This window comes from Adiantum capillus-veneris, chromosome 6 (genome assembly GCF_014529385.1).
Source record: "Adiantum capillus-veneris isolate H3 chromosome 6, ASM1452938v2, whole genome shotgun sequence".
Classification (NCBI taxonomy): domain Eukaryota; kingdom Viridiplantae; phylum Streptophyta; class Polypodiopsida; order Polypodiales; family Pteridaceae; genus Adiantum; species Adiantum capillus-veneris.
The window spans coordinates 156,022,999-156,048,128 of NC_140936.1; the positions used below are offsets into that span (position 1 = coordinate 156,022,999).

The 25,130-nt window shown below is 48.5% G+C and overlaps 1 protein-coding gene across 1 annotated transcript in view; it reads right to left on the reverse strand.

Annotated features, from left to right (window-relative positions):
• The window catches only part of LOC147456553 (uncharacterized), a 50,538-nt gene that overhangs the window by 13,501 nt on the left and 11,907 nt on the right, over positions 1-25,130 (reverse strand). The window contains exons 2-5 of the mRNA XM_086514986.1: positions 12,065-12,329; positions 11,689-11,922; positions 11,439-11,604; positions 11,131-11,277 (exon numbers count right to left, since the gene is read on the reverse strand). Of these exons, the coding sequence (XP_086371112.1) occupies positions 11,131-11,277; positions 11,439-11,604; positions 11,689-11,922; positions 12,065-12,297 (780 nt within the window). The 5' untranslated portion in view covers positions 12,298-12,329. The remainder of the gene's footprint in view (positions 1-11,130; positions 11,278-11,438; positions 11,605-11,688; positions 11,923-12,064; positions 12,330-25,130) is intronic.

Genomic DNA, 25,130 nt, shown 5'->3' on the forward strand with positions numbered 1-25,130 from the left:
CACTACTCTCCCTCCCCTGTAGAAATCTATTTTCCCTTTCTCCCTCACCATCTTAATCTCTTGCATTAGTTCTTGCATGTGTGCTACCTGTGTTAGAGTGAGGTCATCACCCATAAATATCCCAGTTTGCTTGAGTGTTGGTCTCTTCTTCAGGAATTCCTTCCTAGCTTCCAGTGTAGGGAAACGTATAATGAGTGCTCTTTCCTTGGGCCTTCGTTTCTCATCACTTCCCTTCTTGCCCACTCTCCAAGCACCTGCATCTTTATCTTTTCCATTCTTTTTTTTTTTGAGAAAAAGATTCTTCTATTAGTTAATGAAACTGCCCATAGGGCTACAACCACCTCTACTAGAGAGGGCTGCAACAATCATAAGGGGGAAACTCTCCCAATGAAAAAACAAAATATGTACAATGAGGCAACATCAAGAGATGGGAGGAGGGAAAAACCACACTGGTGGACTGTAGTGCCATCTCAGACACCCTAGACCATGGTGAAGAAAGGCCCACGGTGCGAGAGTCGAAGGAAAGCCTCTCTACGCTCCCGCATGCGGTTGGAGCTGCCCTGGAGTCTCTCGAATTGTCCTCTGAGAGTATGGATCAGCTCTAGCCAAAGATCTCGAACAGTCTCTGCTGGTGGTACAGGGCGAGCCTCAAAGATGCGGAAGCAGTGGGCCCGCCAGATGAACCATAGTGTCAGGCCGTAGATGAGCTCCCAATACTCCTCTCTCTCACTGCACCACTCCTGTGGAGTAAGCTCTGTATAGCAGGCTGGAGTGTAGGTCGACCCCCCTGCATCACTATCATCCTGCTGGTGGAAAATAGCTCAAACTGATGTGCCGGGTCTGTGAGGGTGGACCAAGCAGCTGCCCCCCAAGTGTACTGTCGTGCCGTGGAAAGAGCTGGCATCAGCCGAAGGACATGAAGCCAAACCTGTTGTGCCAAAGGACAATCCCAAAGACAATGGCGTTGACTCTCCACAGGATGGTCACAAGCTGCGCATGCTGCAGAAAGACCACTATGTACAAGCCGGCTCCCAACTGCTGTAGCTCGATGTGCAACCAATCACTGGAACAAAGTGACTCGCCGCGGCTGTTTGGTGCCCCACAACCTTGCCCAAAAAGTTGACAAGAACTCAGCTGTGAGACCCTCCTCCTGCCAATGAGGTGCAGTAGCAAGACGAGCTTCTCTCCGTGCTGCCAGTATGTGACTTCACAATCGAACAGCGTACTGAAAGAAAGGGACACCTGGATGGTCGACTGAGGAGAAAGGGTCCCTCCAAAACCACTCTCCAGGATCCCACTGCACTCGTGCCAGTGGACAGCTATCCCAAGCCCACAGTTTCTAGTGGCCAGTTTCAAGACCTGCTAGGTCAAGATCTATGACACAAGTCCTCCCACAGATGCCCACAACTCGGATCCTCTAAAAACAGCACTCTACAACCTGTGGGGCCTCTATTGAAACTCGGTGTAAACGACCGTCACCATGTAGCTCAAAAAACAGGGAGGGTACAGTCTCTGAGCAAGCTCGAACTGCGATGAGAATCTCCAACCGCATGAAGGCCCCCATCCATCTGGGCGTTGCTGACTCGAGAGGTGTAAGCCACTCAGCTGGTACTGCCTCTGTGATGTCCTGACACATGCTGTGCACCCCTCTCATACCCTGTAGCTGGATGCTTTGAAGCTCGTTTGACAAGCCTGAAAACTGTAGCCAGTCACCTAGAGTGCGTGCTGGACCCTCTGCCATGGAACCCCAAGAAACATGAGGCCTACTACCAACCAAGTGGCCGCTCTGAGTGCTAACCATGGGGTTGCAAACAAGGGGTTGTCTCAGGCGCTCCTCCGTGCAAGTAGGCTGATGCTGCTCTAGGCCTCTCCGCAGCTGCTCCAAGAAGCAGAGCAGACTCACAACAAAACAGTCCTCCAATCTCCTGCTCATGCCAACTTTGCGCATCTCTATGAAAATCCATCTAGTCGAAGGTCGCCAGGGGCCTCCAGCCTGAGGCACTCTAGCACTAAGCCGCTGAAGCAAAAACTCCTTTCAGGGCTCCTCCCCTGGAAGTAATCCTCTGAACAACAAACTTCCCAAGAAGGGCTCTACTCTGCTGTGCTGGGTCTATGATCCCCAACCCTCCCTGAGAACAAGGAAGAGTGATGACCTGCTAGGCCACTTTGGCCCGGGCTATCTGAATGTCACACCCTGACCAAAGGAAGTTCCTGATCAGCCTCTCTACATGGCTGATGGAGGAACTCGAGAAGACCCAATAAGAAGTGTTATACCACATAGTAGCCAACAACATCTGGTTGGCCACTACAACTCTGCCTGCCAGCGAAAGTCGTGCGGAGATCCAATGTAACAACTTCCTCTTGATGGACAGGAGGAGGGGAGCAATCTGTTTCTCAGGAGACAAGTCCAAGCCAACCTGACAGCCCAAATATCGAACTGCAGTCCCTGGAGGAATCCATCTGAAACCCTCAACTGGCAGCCAATCAGGCGGAGAAGCACTACCAACTGAGAAAGCCACTATCTTTCTCCAGTTGATCAGTGCACTTGATGCACAACAAAAGGTCTCAAGAGCCTGCTCACACCTGTGAAGGTTGGCCTCCCATGGTCACTATGAGACGTTTTGGTTAGCTGTACTTGCACCTGGAGACATCCAAGGTGGGGTATGTATGACTATTGCGGATTCTTTGCAGCAGGCCATTGTGGGAAGAGGGATTATTGTGCCAGGCAAGGCTCAGTGGATTACTATGCAAGTTCAGGGTTGCCTCATGGGCTTCCTGAACATCTACGCGCCCACTGTGGCAAGTGCACGTGCAGAGTTTTGGTCTCATATTGTAGAGTCTCTGCCGCAGGCAGATCACTGGTGCATCGGAGGTGACTTCAACATGTTGGAGTACCCCTCTGACAGGATTGGAGGTAGCCATACTACTGTGCATGGAGTTGAGTTGGCAGCTTGGGAGAGGTTATGTATGACTCTGCGGGTTTCATATGTGTGGCAGTATTCTAGCTTTGTGAGGCCCCCAGACAGCCTAGCCTTCTCTCAGTCGGACCGTAGAGTGGAAGGAGTGAATCTATCTCGGATAGATCGCTTCTACACTAGTGACCACTTCTGTGACTTAGGTAGGTCAGTTTACATTCTGGCTGGGACTTCTTTTTCGGACCATGCACCAGTGATCCTCACAGTGACAGATAGACAGAGAAGGGGGAGCTTCACATCCCTGAGAGGGTCTTGCTGGACTCTATGCTCAAAGAGCGAGTGGTGGCTCTTTGGACAAAGGGCTTAGACATGCAGGACTCTCCTGCTGTGACAGAGTGGCCTCTGGAATTGCTCAGCTTAGTCGGCTATTTCTCTAGGAGTCTACTGCCCGCCTGGCTGTAGTGAGAGAGGAGCAACGTCTCCGACGAGGTGTTGCTTCCTTGCAGAGGATGTAGGAGCACCATCCAAACAGTCCTTGGCTGGAGGAGCAATTGCAGCAGGCTCCCCAGGAGCTTTCCAGCATAGATGAGAGAAGCCAAGAGTTTGCTTTTCATTGACAGGCATCTCAGTGGACCCAGGTGGGTGACAGAGTGATAAGGGATTTCTTTGAGATAGTGGGCCCCGACATGCGCATGCCAGGGTCAACCAGTTGAGGAGGCCTAACGGGTCAGTTGCTTCAGAGCCAGAGGACATGCATGTAGTTGCTACCGACTTTTACCGTGACCTGCTGTCAGCAGAGCCTTAGTCAGAGCGTCAGGATGCATGCAGAGAGCAGGTGTGGGCACAGATGCCTTGTCTTGTGGCTGAGGAGATGCGCCAGAGGCTTGAGTTGCCTCTTCAGTTAGAGAAGCTCCACACGGCACTCAGAGCACTTCCCCGTGGTAGCTGTCCAAGTGAGGATGGCTTCACTCCCAACTTTTTCTTAGCGTATTGGGACTTGCTTGGCTCAGATCTCTGCAGCGCTTTTCAGTACATCCTGCATACAGGAGAGATGCCTGACAGCATGAGTGAGGGCCTGATTTACCTCATTCCCAAGGAGGGTGGCTCCTTGGATTAGATTCGTCAGTGGCGGCCCATCACCATCCTCAACTCAGCCTACAAAATTCTTGCCAAGGCCCTGAGTTTGAGGATTCAGCCACTTCTAGAGAGCATCATACATGGGACACAGACAAGTTTTGTCAAGGAGTGTAGTATCCTTGACAACATCTTTACTTTCTGAGAGGCATCTGCCCTCTCGTGCCTCCGTGGTGAGGATCTGGTGATACTTCTTCTCGATTGAGAAGGCCTACGATAGAGTTGACTGGGATTTTTTGGAGGGTACTCTATGTAGGATGGGCTTCTCAAATGCTTGGATCAGAGGTGTGTCATACCACATCGTCTAATGCGGCTCTCACAAAGATGATGCTCCTGTAGCATAAGAATGTCAATCTCACCACCCACAAGGCATCTCTGAAGCTCCCGTCAGCCAACCCCTCCGACGCTGAAATTGGGGCCCTCCTAATCCCTGCACATTCCATGAAATGATCCTCATGGCATAGTTACCTGGAACGGGAAATTGGAATGGGGAACGCGCAACGACAACATGCATGGAACGCCATTCCTTGTTTGGGATACTCACGTCTGAAACACGGAACGGGGATCCGGACCGGAAAATTGGGATGGGAACGGGGAACGGAGACCTGAAAATGGCCATTTCCTGTAACTATGCCTCAAGGAGTCAGTGAGAGAAAACAGATGCTGCCACAGCAGCCAACCTCGCTATCTTTGAGGCCGGTTTGGATGGGGAGTAATCCGCATCCGAACGACCTCTAGACAAGTGCGAAAGAAGTGACTGTCCTGCCCAGGCTGAAGCCGAGCATGCAGCCCGAAGGGCTACATTCTCTGTCCAAGAATCCTCATGTACAAATACATAACAAGGAGGGCTCTGAGTGTCACCAAACAAATACACCACAATGTGCCTGCAACCCGCTGCATCCGGAGGCATCACGCTGAACTTGGCAAGAGGCCAAAGTGTCTGCACCAAATCTGTCACTCCTAAGTCCCCTGTGTGGTGTGAGAACTCAATAGCCTGAAGCTAGAGTCACTCAAGAACTCTGTGCTGGGTCCACTCTGTGAGATCCCTACCGCACAGCGGAAAGGAGAAACCCACCGCTGTGTCCAAGGCATCAATGCCTCTAGCTACAAGAAAGAGGACGTGGACTCAAAAGCAAGCCTCATCCAGGTCGGGAGAAGATTCACCCAGAAACCGTGCAAAGTTGTAGTCGAAGAAGTCCCAGCGTTTGCGAATGTCGAAGCTAGTCAAACCTCTAGGGACTGCTGCAAAGGGAGAAGTCTGCACCAAAAAAGGCGGCCTCAAGTGGGGCTGTCCCTCTCGAGCCGCAAGGCTCGTAGCAAAAGCACTACCAAGAAAATCCCTCGCGCGGCAGACGCGTGTCCAATCCCCTGCGTCTGAGGAGGAGTGGAGGAGGGGTTGGGAGATGAGGCTGTGGGCCCCATCGGGGAGAGAGGAGGGGCAGGAGGCGAAGGCATAGTTACAGGGGACAGAGGTGACGGACCCTAGAAACGGGGGACGCCCATTTCCGGGGCGGGGACGGGTGGGGACGGACGGAAAAAGGGCTGTCAAGTGGGAACGCAGGCAAAACGTCCCGGGGACGGCATGGGATGGGAGGGGATTTTTTTAAAAATTTGAAAACCTGATCATTCCTAGAGGCTAGTTTCTCTCCAATAGCCATATGTTTGAACTTTGAAGCACCCCAATGGCTATAAAAGCCACCCTTTGAGTCCTCATTTCTCAATGTTTATTAGCACATTTGCGTCTATATGACTCATGTTCTTTGGTCTATTTAGTGTAAATTTGTGGTCAAAGTGATGCTCTATGTGTGTGGCATGTGTATAGGTCAAAAAATGCCAAAAAAACTCTTCTTTTTTTTTTGCCATCCCCACCCTTGTCCCCGTTTTCCGACTTTTGTCGTCCCGTCCCCGTTCCCGACCCCGACCCGCCATCCCATGTAACTATGGGCGAAGATGGAGGTAGGAGAGGAGGAGGAGGAGGGGTAGGCGGAGCGGCAGCGTCTCAGGGAGGAGGCGGAGGTGGAGGAACTCAAGTGGACGGGGCCTCCTCAGGCAGGTCCTACTGAAGGGGGTCCAAACGGTTCCCAATCTGCCCCAAACGGGTCCTGCTGAAGGGGGTCAAAACGGTTTTGACCTCCTCAGGTGGGCTGATGGCGATGGCGAGAGCGCGAGGACAGGGGACAGCGAGGGCGAAGGGGTAGGGGGAAGCGTGAGCTGATGGGGGGGGGGGGGGGGGGGGGGGGGGGGGGGGGCGATGGCGAGGGAGGAGCGTGAGCAGCAGCAAGTTGAGATAACTTGCCCAGTCTATCTTTTCCATTCTTTGCGTCCTCGATCCACTTTTCAGCTTTATCAACCTTCTCTTGTGTTTTGAAAAGAAGCTCCGCCCACGAAGAGGTTGTTCTTGCCTTTTTCTCTTCCTCTTCTCGTAGAGTTTTCACCTGCTCCTTAATGCTTTCGAGCTCCTTGATCATTGAGGGTTGATTTTTTGCCTCCACAAGAAGAGAGATGCACTGGCCGCAAAGTTGGGCGTCCCTATCGGTAGTTCTTTTTGTATTGATTATCACAAAGTACAGCCACAAGAGGTGTTGTGCGATGTGTACCCATACATTGAAAAGGATCAGGAGAAAACCCCCAAAAGCTATCTCAGCTAACACCAGATGGCCCCATAAAACTGCCCCATAAGCAGCCATACTAGTCTGCCACATCATCAGCGTAAAACTCGCCACAATGCATGGAAATTCAGCTACATCAGTAGTGCGGCATAATATATGCCACGTCATCAAATTTGTTTGTCCCTTCATTTGTCCACTAGCCAGTATGCCACATCATCAAATTTGTGACATATACCCCCCCCCCTCTCTTCCCCTTAAAAGAAGAGTAATCGCCCTTGATTATGCTTTCAAAATAGACAAAGGATAGACAATAGCTCAATAGGCACTGACTCTATGCACACATGCACTAGACTACGCAAATCTTGCACTTGCACAAAGACACAGATCATCAAACAACCATAATCACATTCACGTAAGTATCCAGTATGCCACATCATCAAATTTGTGACATATACGCCCCCCTCTCCCCTCTTCCCCTTAAAAGAAGAGTACTCGCCCTTGATTAGCTTTCAAAATAGACAAAGGATAGACAATAGCTCAGTAGGCACTGACTCTATGCACACATGCACTAGACTACGCAAATCTTGCACTTGCACAAAGACACAGGTCATCAAACAACCATAATCACATTCACATAAGTATCCAGTATGCCACATCATCAAATTTGTGACATATACCCCCCCCCCTCCTCTCTTCCCCTTAAAAGAAGAGTAATTGCCCTTGATTATGCTTTCAAAATAGACAAAGGATAGACAATAGCTCAATAGGCACTGACTCTATGCACACATGCACTAGACTACGCAAATCTTGCACTTGCACAAAGACACAGATCATCAAACAACCATAATCACATTCACATAAGTATCCAGTATGCCACATCATCAAAATTGTGACATATACGCCCCCCCCTCCCCTCTTCCCCTTAAAAGAAGAGTACTCGCCCTTTGATTAGCTTTCAAAATAGACAAAGGATAGACAATAGCTCAGTAGGCACTGACTCTATGCACACATGCACTAGACTACGTAAATCTTGCACTTGCACAAAGACACAGGTCATCAAACAACCATAATCACATTCACATAAGTATGCAGTATGCCACATCATCAAATTTGTGACATATACCCCCCCCCTCCCCTCTTCCCCTTAAAAGAAGTAATCGCCCTTGATTACACTTTCAAAATAGACAAAGGATAGACAATAGCTCATTAGGCACCGACTCTATGCACACATGCACTAGGCTATGCAAATCTTGCACTTGCACAAAGACACATGTCATCGAACAACCATAATCACATTCACATAAGTATCCAGTATGCCACATCATCAAAATTGTGACATATACCCCCCTCCCCCCCCCCCCCCCCCCCCTCTTCCCCTTAAAAGAAGAGTAATCGCCCTTGATTACACTTTCAAAATAGACAAAGGATAGATAATAGCTCAGCAGGCACCGACTCTATGCACACATGCACTAGGCTACGCAAATCTTCAATAGCTCAGTAGGCACTGACTCTATGCACACATGCACTAGACTACACAAATCTTGCACTTGCACAAAGACACAGGTCGTTGAACAACCATAATCACATTCACATAAGTATCCCATCGAGATCTTAGATATGAATCATTATCATTGTAACTTTACTAGCCTATATCCAGAGAACGCCTCTCCCTTGCAGAAAAGAAGACTATTGATGAAGTCTCGACCATTTACTCTAATTGGAGTTCAGCTCTAAAAGTCTGGACCAGATGGTGTGTCGCGCAGATGTGTCTCCCCTCATGAAGTGGAGCATATTTTAGAAGATGCCCACAGTGGTTCCACACGTGGCCATTACCTTGGTCACATCACATCACAAAAAATTCTACAGTTTTTTATGGTGGCCCTATGTGCTTAGGGATGCAATTGCTCATGTGAAGGTTTGTGATGTCTGTCAGCGTTGTGCACCTAAACCCATTAAGCAATCCAGCCGTCCCTTACAGGCATCTATGGCACTGCTTGAAACTGATCTTTTTGAAGGATGAAGCAGGTAAGAAAACATCCCAAAATCTCTCACAATAAGCATCTAAAGGTTCTGCCTTGACCATTCGAAGATGGTTCCAATCAATAATCACGTCCCGTTCATATTCTTGAGTGAGTTACGACGAGATAAAGAGTCTCTTAAAATCTAGCCACTTTGTCGGACCACCATGTCTGTGCATTGCCTTTCAAAAAGGATGCTGCCTGTCTAATCTTGGAGTGCTCTATATAGCGGCCTCCTGAAAATGCTATGTCAAATTGTTGGATAAAGACTAAAGCATTGGGAGCATCTCAAAACCCTGAAAAGTATTCAAATTTTACTACCTGTCCACCCTCTTTGAATTCCTTGGCCTTTTTGCCCTTGTTATCGAAAAAATCATATTGATTGGCTCTGTAAAGTGCTTCCTTTTTTAATAAAATGTATGGTCCTTTTGTCGTTTCTTGCCCTTTCTATCCTCATCACTCGAGCCAGAAGAGGATGAGCTATCCAAACTTTCAGAAGAAGATGAGGACGAACTGGACAATCCTTCGAAACGTACACGCTTCTTCTATTTCCTTGAATTCTCAAAAGAGGATTTCGGCCCAAGTAACCAGGGAAGTCAGTTCCCTTGTTACGCTTCTTCGGATGCTTCTCCTTTGACCCCAATAGTTGGTTGACTCGTTTTTGGACAACCTCCTCGAGTTCATCTTCAATAACTGCGGGACAGGAGGTTTCTTGAGGGCTGGATTTATTGGTGGATCAATGACTTGCTGCCAATGCGTATGCACTTCATCAATTGGGTGCCGGGTCAAAAAATTTGCATATTGTGGATCCTTTGCAAACTTGAGCATCTGCTTTGCGCACTCATCAACCTGTTGTTGACGTTGCATCTCCATTAGTTGATACTGCGTAGGCCGAGTTGGCCCGTATTCATGATCTGCTAATCCATTCGAATTTTTCATACCGCCTTTGTTTCAAAGTGTCTGGAGGGTTCGTCTGATTCTTGCGGGATTCGTCGTTTGAATCCATGTGTGTCACGATAAGAGGATTGGATTTTCCAGTAGAAGAGAAATCGGTCGCGCTCTAATACCACTATCACAGGCTTGGGCACCCCAAGTCGAGAATCCGACATGACACACGAGAGAATCATTGAATATACTTCACAACTTTAAAATTTGAGTTGACACTCCCAGCGTAGTTCTTTGCCCAGAGAGATTAACCCCAAAGACTAGCGCCCTTTTGGTATTTCTTTTATATTAATGCTTGAGCAAAGTACAACACCTGAGAGGTCCTCTCCTCTTAAACTCTGCATCTAGATGCTCTGAAGAGTGAGTTCTGTTGGGCTTATTTATTCTTACAAGGGATGCCCCAAAAGCTATTCAACTCAAAAGCAGTCAATCCAAAAAGCATCTGATCTAAAATCTGCCCCAAAAAGCAGTTTGTGCATATTGCGGAAATCCGTACAGGCTGCCACGTCAGCACCTGTCAGTGCAAATCACGGAAGTCCGTATTGTTTGCCACCTCAGCATGCCGTACAGTCTGTCCGTACTTTCTGCCATGTCAGCATGCCGTACAATCTGCCATGTCATCTATTGTGTGTGTGTGTGTGTGTGTGTGTGTGTGTGTGTGTGTGTGTGTGTGTGTGTGTGTCCGAGCAGTACTGCCACATCATCATTTTGTGACACTGCTGCTCCTGGACTTTCATCAGGCAAGTGTCCTCTGCTCTGCGCCTTCGTTTCTCATCCGGAATCTTTCACATATGGTTTTTGATTTGTGGGGTTCTCCAATCGCCATAGTCTCCATTTCAGATCTAGTTCAGTTGGGTCAAATTTTGGGTTATATGGACCATTTGGCACCAACGTAACTCTCGGATGTTTCATGAATTAGAAATTGACCCTTTCCCTTACTTCAAGTTATTGCTTGGACAAGCTCTACACTATGTTTATGATGTGGGAGACATCTTTCTTGAAGCCTGTAGGATTTTCTTTGATTGTTTCTAGCTTTCGGAGCATTGCATTGCTCCTTTTGTACTTCTTTACTGTGCATTTTCCTCGCTTTGAGGTTTCCCACTTGTAAATTAAATCAAGATATACACAAAAAAATGTGTGTGTGTGTGTGTGTGTGTGTGAGAGAGAGAGAGAGAGAGAGAGAGAGAGAGAGAGAGAGAGAGGGCTGGCCAGTAAGCATGGACCTGCTATCTCTTTTCTTAGACCTTGTTTTTGCTTTTTACCTAAGACCTACTTTTCCTCATGTGCACACTATCAGGCAGCACGATACTGCAGCCTGGCCACACGTGGCATGCCACATGGCACCACGTGCCAGAAGGAAAAAGCCAACCTGGGTGGGTTCATTGAATTACAATATTCAAATCGCTATGAAACAAATTAATACACATAAATTTTCTTACTTATTCAGCAGATTCAAATCAGCAGTAAGTATTGAAAATGACAACATGCTAAAAAACAGGTTTAAAATACCTCTTTTGCAAGCAACACTTTCCGGTGCAAATCAATATTCTCCTGCACAAGTTTCTCATTCTTCTGTAGGAGCAACTCAGTCTGCCTAATGTGATAACCCAGCTCCTTGCCGAGCTGCTCATTTTCAACCATTGTTCTCTTTGTCTTCTGTAGATACATCACTGATAATAAAAACACACTTCGAGTATAATCAAAGCACAAACTGGAAAAACAATCAGTTCAAAATATTGGATTGACGACATTCATATGAGTTGTGCAACAAACAGACAATTCATTGCATAAATCAGAAAAGCAAACAGGAAAATTACAGCATGCAGCTGCTCGTCCATTTGTTGCAGCATTTGTATCTTAGTTTCCTCTATTCGAACGGCCATCTCTTTTCGAAGCTTCTCCTTCTCCTGTAAAGCTGCCCTCTCAATATCACTAATAACATCTTGATGCTTCTTTTTCTCCTCTTCAATTTTGTCTTTCAATCTATAAGAGAGAAACTTTACCCTCGGAGACATCATTCAAACACGCGCGCAAATTTATTTGAAATTTTCAATACAAATACCTTACCCTACAACCTCTTGTTCGATGGCTGTCTTCTTGGCCCTAAACTCATCTATATCTCGCAACTGTACTTGAGCATTTGCCAGCTGTAGACGAAGATCTTCAGTGACAAACTTATGTGTATTCTTCAGCTCATTCAGATCTTTAGTGAGAGCCTCAATTGTTGTTGTGCTCTCTGCTTTCAAGTCTCCCAAGGCAACCTCCAGCCCATTGATTTTCAGCTCTTTTTCTTTGACATCACTGCAGTAAAACAGCCTTCTGTCAACTTTCATCTGATTGAAGCTATCCCCTTCATCAAATTTGTCTCTTTGGTAAATTTACTGACTGTTTCAACTATCAAGAAATCATGACCATTGCTCTTGAAGGTTGTGTCAACTATGACCTGGTAAGACATGAAATAACATCCTGAAGCTTTTCCTCCATTTCTTTGGCTGCCAACTGTTGATTCTCTGTGAGTGTTGTAAGGTTTTGAGATCTTTTCTCAAGTCGTGAAAGTTTATCAAGTAGTGTCGCAATCTCCAAGTCCTTCTCCAGTAGTAGGCCTTCAATGTCACCTCCTTTGTCATTTTTACCATCACTGTCCTTTTTTCCAGATCCTCCCTTTTTAGGTGGCATTTTCCAATCCAGCCAGCTTCACTTCAAACCTCCTATACAAAATAGGAAAGGTTCCTCATGCATTCTAGTCAATACTGAAGTACATTTTATAATTGCACAAACATAAGATGAATCAAATGACTTTGAAAATTCATTTTTTATTGGTGTTAATATAGTGTTTAATCCACTTTTGTTTTCAAGGGTCTTACTATTGTGGTCGAGAGGCCATCAAAATGAGTTCCTGTTCTATCATGGAGCAAGTTTAATAGTTGAAGTTCACAACACCAGGAGTGTGGCAAGTGGACAGCATGTATGGATGGGTGTTTGTACAGGCGAAAATTAGCAGATTGCCACCAACATCCATACCCACTGGATAGCCAAGGTACCTGAACACAGTATGTTTGTACACTACATGTTCCAACCACCCAAGGCCTGTTGTCACGTGCACATCTAACCCTATGTGCATGTGGAAAAGCTAGCTCCTACTTCTAGGGTTTAGGACAGCCTAGGAAATGTCTGGCACCTTTGTGGACGTGCATGTCCAGACACTTAAGTAGTTGCATACCCTCTGATTGCACATGAGCACAGCCAGTGTCTACTAGGTGTAGGAACTGGGGAGCATTCCCATACAGTATTATTAGTACCCAGCCTAGGTAGTTACCACATAGGAAGCACCTCTCATTAAAGGTTCATCAACTTATTAATAAGTGACTTAAAGCAGTGTTTTATAAAGTCGTGGGGTATTTTATGTAGTTCCTACTCGACCCAGCTTAAAATACCCTATAAAGGTGACCCCCATGGTCACCACTAGAACGCATAAGTCAGTACAAGCACCAAGTACCTGCAGTACCTCAGCATGCTAGCGTTTTCCATCAGTACCATAGCGTTTCCATCAGCCTTGTAGCTCAGCCCTGGCGTTTCCAGATTGCAGATCAGCCATGGCATTTTTGCACCCATCAGTATTCCCGTTCGCAAATCAGCCCTAGCAACAGCACCTTCAAATCCAGCCCCAATCAGCCAGCGTATTCAGATTTCAGCCCATTTTTGCCATCAGCACCCTCAACATCGACTATAGCAGATCAGCCCATAGCCTCGTCAAGTTGCAGATCTCCATCAATTCCACTAGCATTTTCTATTTTCAGCCATTAGCCTCGCAGATCCTAGCATCTACAACAAGATCCCATCAGCATCTCAGCATCTAGGACTATTGTATCAGCATTTGTGCAAATACCTCTTTAATGATAGAGAAGCTTCTTTCTCTCTCTATCACTCACAGAACCTTCACTCACAGTATCATTCTCTCTTCTCTCTAGTCTATTGCACATCTCTCTCAAGAAGTAAAAGGAACTCTCTCATGTCCTAAAAGGCACCTTGAGTACACATTGAGCACTCATCCTGAGCATTCACCATAAATCACTTCCGTTGCACATTACACCTGCAACTGCTCCTTTGTGCAGCTAATAAGGGGAGATTTACACATGTTTATAAACAAACCAGACACAAGTGCATAGAGACACCATGCTTGCATTGCTTTGTCCACAAAAAATTGTCTACCTTGAGGAACATAAAAGAGCCCTCAGCCAATGCTTGGCCTACAAGTTTCCATTGATATATAAATAGAGATACCAATTAGTAAGACCCTTCAACATTACATGGAAGCCACAACTGCATTCGATTGACACTAGAAAGGCCAGTCTTGGTAGAAAATAATAGCACTGCCCTGGATTGACTTTGACGAAGGTACAAAAATTGCCGAATGAGAAAGTTAGGTTGATATGGGATTAGTAGCAATGGCAAAAAGTCAAGGTCTGAGAGGAAAACCCTGCTTCGTGGAACAAGCCAGCGATATGGGGGTCAATGACACCACCATTCCTCATAGACACGAGAGGTGGAACCTACATTGATGGTGTGTATATATTGGGCATACGGGGGCCAAAACCTATGGCATGCATCAATTCTGTAATGAAAGAGCACCTAAGGTGATCAAAGACTTTCTCCCAAGCTTTCTAACTGAACTGTCACGAGTTGTTGATTGGGTAGCTTTAGCATAATCAATGCCCAAATCAACGTTGAGAATGTTATATCCTGATGAGGCAAACGATGCAAGGAGCATTGTGGATATGTACGAGGAGGCTTGACCAATAAGGCCTGACTCCTTGCATGCACCAACTTAACATTTGGCTTGCAGGTGAAGTTCAAAAGGTTATTTTCATCTCTAGAGAGCACCCGCAACGCCACATACATATACAAGGCAATTGTGCAGAAGAGAAATCACTAGAAAGAGACAAGACGTTTGAGAATGAGAGAGAGAATGGGAAAGAGAGAGATCTGGCTAGGCTCTCCATGCTGATACAAAGCTACATATACAAGTGACCAAGGGTGGTCCGCATCCAGGGCACAGATTTGGCATGCCCTTGCAGCTACTGAGAGATAAGTGTCCAATGAAAAAGAACCATAAAGAACTGCAATAACCATTATATGTCATGAACGACCTCTAAACTACATCTCAAGGAACTCCATCGCAACTAAGATTGTGAACTATTGTTTGATCTTCCTTGTGTGGAATATCTACTAAGAGAATATCACCCCACTCTCAACGTGAATCGGAAACATACATCCAACAGAAAAGTACACTACATCAATATTAAGACTGCAGCTAAAACGGCAAGATCAAGAGACTCTGTGATACATTTGCATCGTACACATCTGAGGATGAGCCCCTCTGTAGACAAACCGTCTAGAGAAAAAGGAGAAGCCCAGGAACTGTCATGAGCATGACCAGAAGCCTGTCAATGCATGAACGTGTAACCCAACGTGGCCAGGTGACTAAGCTATGAAAAACTCCTAGAAGGCCAGATGTAGCAATTTGCACCGTAAACTCCTCCGAAACAAGGAAAGCCAGACTATACAATCTACACTGTAGAAGCTACCGTAAGCTGCAGCAATCACCGATAGACCGCTCGGACCACCACCGGATGGTGTCCTGTCAGTAGGTAGGGTAATCCAAGATGAGGGGAAAGCCAGACTCAACCCTCTGCGTTGTGAAGGGCCTCTGAGAAGAGGTGTGGTCAGACCAAGCTGTCTGCACCGTGATCATCCTGTATGAAGAAGGGAAACCAGATTGAGCAGTCTGTGCTATGAAGTGAAGTGGCCAGACCAATCTGTCTGCGCCGTCTTGCCTGTATCTCTTGCCTCCAATCCTCTGGTGTCACAACCAAAACAGAATCCGCGCCAACAACGTGTTGGGGTATAAAGCCCAATGTGGTCGCCCAGGTAAGTGGGCGGGCCGCCAGGTATGTACACATATTCTTTTGTAAAAACCTAATAAGAACTCACTATGCTCTACACATTACAGTAGAGCGAGTTCACCATATCGTCGTGCTCTTCTCCTTCACTCTCTCTTTGCGGATGATACAACCTGTAACCTTTGATTTCAGCACTATAACCAACAAAAATACATTTGACAACCTTATCATCCAATTTTCTACGCTGTGTTTGTGGCAATAAAAGAATATGCCAAACAGCCAAAAACACGCATGTGCTCAATAGAATGCTTTCTATCATGCCATGCTTCATAGGGAGTAATAGACTGCAAAGCTTTCATAGGACACCTTTTTAGTACATAAGTGGCACACATGATGGCCTCAAGCCAAAACGAATGCAGCAAAGATTGACTTTTGACCATACATCGTGCCATTTCTGTAAGTGACCTGTTTTTCCTCTCAGCAACACCATTTTGATGAGGTGTATAAGGCACTGTACATTGGTGTTTTATCCCATGACTAGCCAGAAATGCATTGAATTCATGAGACATATACTCCCCCCCTCGGTCGGAATGGAGGGTGCCCATAGTACATTTTGAGACATTTTCAGCCATAGCCAGAAATTGTTTGAAGCACATCAAAACTTTGGAAGAGACCCACCACCACCCACACTAGGGTGGTCCATCCCTCTTTAGGGGTACTAGGTCCCTAAAGGGGTCCTAGTGCCCTCCAATTTTTAGTAGGTCCAACAATTTTGTGGGGTTACATGCAAAAAAGGAAGCTGGAAACTCATTTAGAAAGCATCTAACAAGTCTCCAAAGACGTGCTCTTTCAAAACCATTAACACAAAAGGCATTTATGAGAGATTTGATATCATTAGCACTTCCGCTCGTACTCCTTCAACTGGTATCAGAGCTCAAATCGAGGCTCGGGGCAGCACTGTAGGAGGCTAGAGTCACCAGCTCAGATTGGAGTGAAATTCGACAGGCGAAGACACGGCCCCAAATCTCATGGGCGAGCCCGAAGGGCTCGGTGTTGTCAGAATTTCATTCTGAGGTCATCTCGGCCATCGTTCAGCTTCGACAAAGGTCTGCGCAGGCCATTTTCAACTACGTGGTCTCGGCGGGTGCAGATCCGACTCTACAAATTTGGGGTTTTTGGCCTACGACTGCAGGTGCTAAGGATATCGACACTCCCAAAGTGTTGATTTGTGGCTGTCTACACATCGAAGGACGGCTCACAGTTCTTGGAGGCGTGTCACATACGACACGGGCGCATCTACACACAGACTGTAGGCGACATCCACTAGTTCATCAGGTTGATATTGGTTCAGAGGTCAGTTTACAGGGGAAACTCTGCCGAATTTTTCCCAGGAAAGTAAACCACTGTGAAGCGTAGCTATGGCTGGATCACAGGACACTGCTCTTTACAATATCAAGAAGCTGGATGGAACCAATTTCCCATTGTGGAAGAAGCAGATTTGGCACGTGTTGGTCAAAAGAAGCAGATAAAACCTATAAAGCTCAAAGGGATAAAACTAGAAGATATGGACGAAGATGAATGGAGCGAAATGAATGAATTGGCACTTTCTACCATTATGCTGACTTTGGCAGAAAGCGTTTACTTCAATGTAGCAGACGAGATGTCGGCTTATCAAGCATGGTTAAAGTTGAGTGATCTTTATGAGAAGTAGAGTGCAGCTTCACAAGTATACTGGCTTAAGAAGCTTGTTGACTTGAAGATGAAAGAAGGGACACCTATGTCCAATCATCTGAATGAATACAACACCATCTACAGTCAGTTGTCAGCTCAAGGTGTCAAGTTTGATGAACCTGTTAGAGCTATGTTCCTGTTGATCACATTGCCGGAAAGTTGGGACACTTTTCGCACAGCTTTGAGTAATTCTGCACCTCCAGATGGTTTGAACATAGCAGGTGTAGAAGGAAGTCTGCTTACTGAAGAAACCAATAGAAAGACAATGGACAAAGGCAAAGGAACAGCCTTAGTTGTCAGGGGAAGGACCAAAGAAAAGTACAAAGGTGGAAAGAGGAATCAATCTCGTAGCAAGTCCCGCAGTGCTAAAGGCAAGAGTGACATAGAATGCTACCATTGTGGCAAGAAGGGTCACATGAAAAGAAACTGCAGAGAATGGAAAGCAGAAAAAGGCAAAGAGAAAGCTGAAGACCATAGTGAGAAGAACAAGTCCTCAGTGAAGATTCAAGAAATAAATGTGACAAACACTGTTGCAGAGGATGACAGTCTAGTGTCAGGAGACATCTACTTCTTGAAGAATACAATGGACTCAGCTCTTCTTACAGCATCTGATGGAAATGCACTGAGTGACTGGATTATAGACTCAGGGGCATCACTTCATGTGTCTCCAAACAAGGAGTGGTTTACCTCTTATATGACCACTAAAGATCATGTTCGGCTAGGCAATGGGCAAACATGTGAGATCTTAGGTGTTGGAGATGTTTAATTGAAGTTTCAGAATGGCTCTTCTTTCACGCTGAAGAATGTGAGACATGTTCCCGCAATTACAAAGAGCTTGATCAGCACAGGTTTACTTGATGATGCTGGCTACGTCACCACTTTTGGACAGAACATGTGGAAGATATCCAAGGGTTCTATGACAGTAGCACATGGAGTAAAGTTTGGAGGACTTTACATGATTTATGTATCAAATGTCTCTAAAAATGTAATCAATGTAACCGAGCAGCCGATTGTTTCTTTGTGGCATAGCCGGTTAGGACATATGTCCAAGAAGGGAATGGAAATCTTGTCTCGTTCTAGTTATTTGCCTGGCTTTTCATTTAATGATTTTGAATTCTGTGAACATTGTCTGTATGGTAAGCAAACACAGCAGCCACATAAGCATAGAAGCAGTAGAAGAGATACACAGTTGGCACTTGTTCCTAGTGATTTGTGTGGACCTATGCCTAACCTATCTCTAGGGGGAGCTTCTTACTTTATGACATTTATAGATGATTACTTGAGGAAAGAATGGGTTTACTTTCTCAAGCACAAGGATGAAGCGTTTAGTGTTTTCAAAACGTTTGTGACACTTGTGGAGAATCAGAGTGGCAAGAAGCTTAAATGCTTACGCACTGACAATGGTGGAGAGTATGTTTCAAAGGCCTTTCAGGACTTTTGTGAGTCAAAAGGTATAAAACGTGAACTTACTGCTCCTTACAATCCTCCTCAAAATGGTGTTGCTGAGAGGATGAATAGGACCATACAAGAGAAGGTCAGAAGTATGTTGTCTAATGCACAGATGCCAAATGGGTTTTGGGCTGAAGCTGTATCAACAGCTGTTCATCTTGTAAATAGATCTCCTAGCAAGGTTTTGCAGAAGGATTCAGTGCCAGAGATGGTATGGTCAGGCAAAATGCCCTCATACAAGCATCTCAGAGTCTTTGGCTGTGAGGCATATACTCACGTTCCAAAGGAATTTAGGAACAAACTTGAGCCAAAGAGTAGAAAGTGCATCTTTCTAGGCTATGGTAATTCTGGTGAGATGGGGTACAGACTTTGGGATCCCGAATCCAGAAAGGTTGTCCGCAGCAATGATGTTCACTTTTTTTTTTTTTTCGAGAAAAAGATCCTTCTATTAGTTAATGAAAGCTGCCCATAGGGCTACATCCACCTCTGCAAGAGAGGGCTACAACAAACATGATGGGGAGACTCTCCCAATGAAAAAACAGCATATATACAATGGGGCTAAATCAAGAGATGGGAGGAGGGAAAAGCCACACAGGTGGACAGTAGTGCCATCGGAGCACCCCCTGGACCATGGAGTAAAACGGCCCAGGGCGCCAGAGACGAAGGAAAGCCTCGCGGCGCTCCCGCATGCGGTCGGAGCTGCCCTGTAGTCCCTCAAGCTGTCCTCTGAGAGTATGGATCAGCTCTAGCCAAAAGTCACGAACAGTCTCTGCTGGTGGTACAAGGCGAGCCTCAAAGATGCGGAAACAACAGGCCCGCCAGATGAACCAGAGAGCTAGGCCGCTGATGAGCTCCCAACACTCCGCTCTCTCACTGCTCCACCTTACTCGTGTGGAGCAAGGTCTTTAGCAGGCTGGAGTGTAGGTCGACCCCCCAGTATCACTATCATCCTGCTGGTGGAAGATAGCTCAAACTGAAGTGCCGGGCCCGTGAGGGTGGACCAAGCCGCCGCCCCCCAAGTGTACTGTCGAGCCGTGGAGAGGGCAGGCATCAGCCGAAGAACTCGTAGCCACACCTGCTGGGCCGAGGGACAGTCCCAAAGACAGTGTCGCTGACTCTCCACCAACTGGTCACAGGCTGTACATGCGGCCGAGAGACCACAATGTACAAGCCAGCTCCCTACTGCTGTGGCTCTGTGTGCAACCAACCACTGGAACAAGGTGACGCGCCTCGGCTGTCTGGAGTCCCACAGCCTCTGCCAAAAAGCTGCCAAGAACTCAACAGTGAGACCCTCCTCCTGCCAATGACGTGCTGCAGCGGGGCGGGCCTCTCTCTGTGCTGCAAGTATATGACGTCCAAGCAGAACAGTGTACTGAAAGAAATGGACTCCTGGGCGGTCTGCAAAAGAGAATGGGTCCCTCCAAAGCCACTCACCAGGATCCCACTGTACTCGTGCCAGTGGACAGCACTCCCAAGCCCATAGCCTCCAGTGTCCTATCTCAAGAGCTGCTGGGTCAGGGTCTATGACGCAAGTCCTCCCACAGATGCCCACAACTCGGATCCTCTGGAAACAACACTCTGCTACCTGCGGGGCCTCTACTGCAACTCTCTGTAATCGTCCCCCACCCTGAAGCTCGAAGAACAGGGCTGGGACAGTCTCTGAGCAAGCCCTGATTGAAATGAGAACCTCCAGTCGTGTGAAGGCTCCCATCCACCGGGGTGCTACTAGCTCGAGAGGCGTGAGCCAATCAGCTGGAACTGACTCTGAGATGTCTTGACACATGCTCTGAACCCCTCTCATGCCCTGTAGCTGGACAACCTGCACCTCCTCTGCCAAACCTGTGAACTCTAGCCAGTCACCTAGAGAGCGCGCAGGACCTGCTGCCATGGGACCCCAAGAAACATGAGGCCTACTCCCAACCAAGTGGCCTCTCTGAGTGCTAACCATGGGGTTCCAGACGAGGGGCTGCCGTAGGCGCTCCTCCGTGCACGTCGGCTGTCGCTGCTCTAGGCCACGCCGCAATAGCTCCCAAGAACGAAGCAAACTCACAGCGAATCGGTCTTCCAGTCTCCTGCTCAAACCAACTCGGCGCAACTCTGTAAAGATCCATCTGGTCGAAGGTTGCCAAGGGCCTCCTGACTGAGGCACCCTGGCACGAAGCCTCTGCAACAAGAACTCCTTCCAGGGCTCCTCGCCTGGAAGAAGTCCTCTGACGACGAACTTCCCAAGAAGGGCTCTGCTCTGCTGTGCTGGATCAATGATCCCAAGCCCTCCCTGAGAACAAGGAAGTGTGATGACCGACCAAGCCACCTTGGCTCGGGCAATCTGAGTGTCACGACCTGACCAAAGGAAGTTCCTGATCAGCCTCTCTACCTGGCTGATGCAATAACTCGAGAAGATCCAGCAAGAAGTGATGTACCACATAGTCACCAACAACACCTGGTTGGCAACTACTACTCTACCAGCCAGCGAAAGTCGTGTTGAGCTCCAATGTAACAGCTTTCTCCTGATGGACAGGAGAAGAGGAGCAATCTGCTGCTCGGGGGACAAATCCAAACCAACCTGACAACCCAAGTACCGAACTGCAGTCCCTGGAGGAATCCACCTGAAACCCTCTCCTGGCATCCAATCTGGCACAGGAGCATTACCAACTAAGAAAGCCACTGTCTTTCTCCAGTTGATCAGTGCGCCCGATGCACAGCAGAAGGTCTCCAAAGCCTGCCCACATCTGTGTAAATTGGCCTCCTGGCCCTCTAAGTACAAGGCTGAGTCGTCGGCAAACTCAGCGTCCAGAAGCTCATCTCCCCGTATAGGGAGTGCTAAGCCCCTCAAACCAACCTGCTGTGACACCAAAAATCTACTCATCGCCTCCGCATAGAACAGAAAGAGAAAGGGGGCAAGAGGACAACCCTGTCTGACCGATCGTGTGAGCATGAAGCGCTCACCTCTACCTCCTGCCAAAAGCACCTAACTGTGGGCCTGTCTGTACAAAGCTGACACCCCTCTGATCCAAGCTTCTGAGAAGCCCATCCTGCGTAGCGTGCCCTCTAGAAAGTCCCAGTCAACTCTGTCGTATGCCTTCTCAAAATCGAGAAGAAGAATCACAAGGTCCTCCCCACGGAGCCGTGCAAGGGCAGAAGCCTCCCAAAAAGTGAAGATGTTGTCAAGGATACTGCGTTCCTTGACAAAACCTGTCTGAGTCCCATGTATAAGGCTCTCCAAAAGTGGCTGAATCCTCAAACTCAGAGCCTTGGCAAGAATTTTGTAGGCTGAGTTGAGAATGGTGATGGGGCGCCACTGTCGAATCTCATCCAAGGAGCCACCCTCCTTTGGAATGAGGTAAATCAGGCCCTCACTCATGCTATCCGGCATCACTCCTGTGTGCAGAATGTACTGAAAGGCACTACAAAGATCTGGGCCAAGCAAGTCCCAGTACTCCAAGAAGAAGCTGAAAGTCAGCCCATCCCCACCTGGACAGCTACCACGGGGGAGGGCCCTAAGAGCCGTGTGCAGCTCCTCAAGCTGAAGAGGTAACTCAAGCCTCTACCGCATCTCCTCAGTCACAAGACAAGGCATCTGTGCCCAAACCTGCTCCCTGCATGCATCCTGTCTCTCTGACTCGGGCTCAGCCGACAGTAGCTCACGGTAAAAGTCAGTAGCAACTGCACGCATATCCTCTGGCTCACAAACAACTGACCCATCGGGTCTCCTCAACTGATTGACCTTGGCATGCGAGTGCCGAGGTCCCACTGTCTCAAAAAAAGCACCGGTCACTCTGTCACCCACCTGTCCACTGAGATGCCTGTCGGTGAAAGGCAAACTCATGGCGTCTCTCCTCTGTGCAAGCAAGCTCCTGTCGAGCCTGCTGTAACTGCTCCTCCAACCATGGACTGTCTGGATGCTGCTCCTGCATCCTCTGTAGTGAAGCAATGCCTCGTCTGAGACGCTGCTCCTCCTCTCTCGTTGCAGCCCGTCGAGCCAAAGACTCCTGGAGAAAGAAGTGGCTAAGCTGAACTAGGCCTGAGGCCACTCTGTCTGCAGGTGGAGCCTGGCTGTCTATGCCCTCTGTCCATAGAGCCTCGACCCTCTCTCTGAGTGCTGAGTCCAACAAGACCCGCTCTGGGATGCGAAGCATCGTGCTCCCACTCCTCTGCCTGTCTGCCACTGTGAGGATCACTGGTGCATGGTCCGAGAAGGATGTCCCTGCCAAGATGCCCACTGATCCCCCCAAGTCACTGAAGTGGTCACTAGTGTAGAAACGATCTATGCGCGATAGATTCACTCCTCCCACTCTGCGGTCCGATCTAGAGAAGGCACAACTCTCTGGAGGCCTCACAAAGCCAGAATGCTGCCATGTATCCGAGACCCTCAACGTCATACAAAACCTCTCCCAAGCTGCTAACTCGACTCCATGCAAAGTAGCATGGCTGCCTCCGATCCTGTCAGAAGGGTCCTCCAACATGTTGAAGTCCCCTCCTACACACCACTAGTCAACCTGTGGCAAAGACTCAACAATCTGTGACCAAAACTCTGCACGAGCACTCGCCACATTGGGCGCATAGATGTTCAGGAAACCCACAAGGCTACCCTGAACCTGCATAGTAATCCACTGAGCCCTGCCTGGTACAATAATCCCTCTGCCCACAATGGCCTGCTGTAATGAGTCCGCAATAGTCATACATACCCCACCCTGGATGCCTCCAGGTCCAAAAGCAGCTGACCAAAAGGTATCATAGCGTCCACGCAAAATCTGACCACATCGCCGAATGTGGCTCTCAGACAAATGGTGCTCCTGAAGCATAAGGAGATCAATCTCTCCTCCCACAAGGCAACGCTGAAGCTCCTGACGCAATCGGCCCCGCTGTCGCTGAAACTGGGGCCCACCTAGTCCCTGCACGTTCCACGAGACGATAGAGAACAGATGCTGCCGCAGCAGCAAGACGAGCTATCTTCGAAGCAGGCTTGGATGGGGAGTAATCCGCATCCGAGCGTCCTCTAGATAGGAGAGACTGCAGTGAGTGCCTGGTCCAAGCCCAAGTAGAGCGAGCCGTGCGTAAAGCAACCTCCTCTGTCCAGGAGTCCTCATGAATGAATACATAGCAAGGCAAACACTGCGTATCAGCAAAAAAGTACACCACAATGTGTCTACATCCTGCTGAATCTGGGGGTGTCACCGCAAACTTGGCCAGTGGCCACAAAGTCTGCAGCAAATCTGTAACGCCCAGTTCTCCCATGTGGTGAGAGAACTCGAGAACCTGTGTATGCAACCATCCCACCACTGAGTCGAGGGACCACTCTGTCTCAGTCCTGCCACAGAGGGGGAAGGAGAAATCAAATGCTGAGTCCAAGGCCTCTGTCCCCCTAGCGGCGAGGAACAAAGCGTGGACTCTGAAGCAGGCTGCCTCGTGGTCTGCTGCGGAATCGCCAAGAAAACGAGTAAACCCGTAATCGAAGAAATCCCAGCGGCGTCGGAGGTCAAAGCCCGTTAAACCACGAGGGATAGCTGCAAGAGAAGATGTCTGAATCTGCAGTGGGGGCCGCATGAAAGGCTGACCCTCTCTCGCTAGGCGACTCGTGGCGAAGGCGTTGCCAAGAGATCTCCTAGCCGCCGGCGAGGGTCCAGTCTCCTGAGCCGACTGTGATACTGAAGCAGAAGGAGGGGGAGAAGGGGCTGGGGGGGGCGGGGGAGAGGAGAAGCGGGGTGGGGCGGCAGAGACATGGGGGGGGGCGAGGTGGGGAGTGAGTGGTAGCAGAGGGCGGGGGAGGGCATGAGGAGGAGGAGGGGAGATCGGAAGGCGGAGCGGCTGGCGAGGGTGAAGCGGAGGTGGTGGCTGGCGTAGGGGGCTCCTCCTGCTCAAGAGGACCAAAGCGGTTCCCCGTGGGAACCCACTGCTGCTGAGTAGGCACCTGGGGGCCACTCTGAGTGCCAGGCTGTCGCTGTGGCCCCTGGCGTCGACGGCCACGGGCCTGCTGCCACCCCTCCTCCGCTGGAGCCCCAGGCTCGGAGGGTGGCGTTGAATCTGTGCTCTGTGTCACTGGCTGTGGCTGCGGCCCAGCCTTGGTAGGCTGGGGCTGAGGCTGGGGTGCGGGTCGTGGTCTCCTCCGTGGACAGGCCTTCGCTATGCGGCCCATCTGTCTGCAAATGAAGCACTGGTTCGGGAGACCCGAGTACTCCACACTCTGTCTAAACCAACCCCCACTCACCCGAGGCAGAAGGATGACCTTCGGGAGCGTGTGGGTATCTCTGACCAAAACTCGAACTGAAGGGATGCCAGCCGCCTTGGCAGCTACTGATGCTGCCGTACGAGGTGTCTCCAGGACAGTTCCGATGGCGGAGCCAATCCTGGAGAGAAGTGGAAGGTACTCCCTCCGTAAACCCGGAAAGCAGACTGAGATGGGGATGTCCGCCTCCTCTACTAGCACATCCG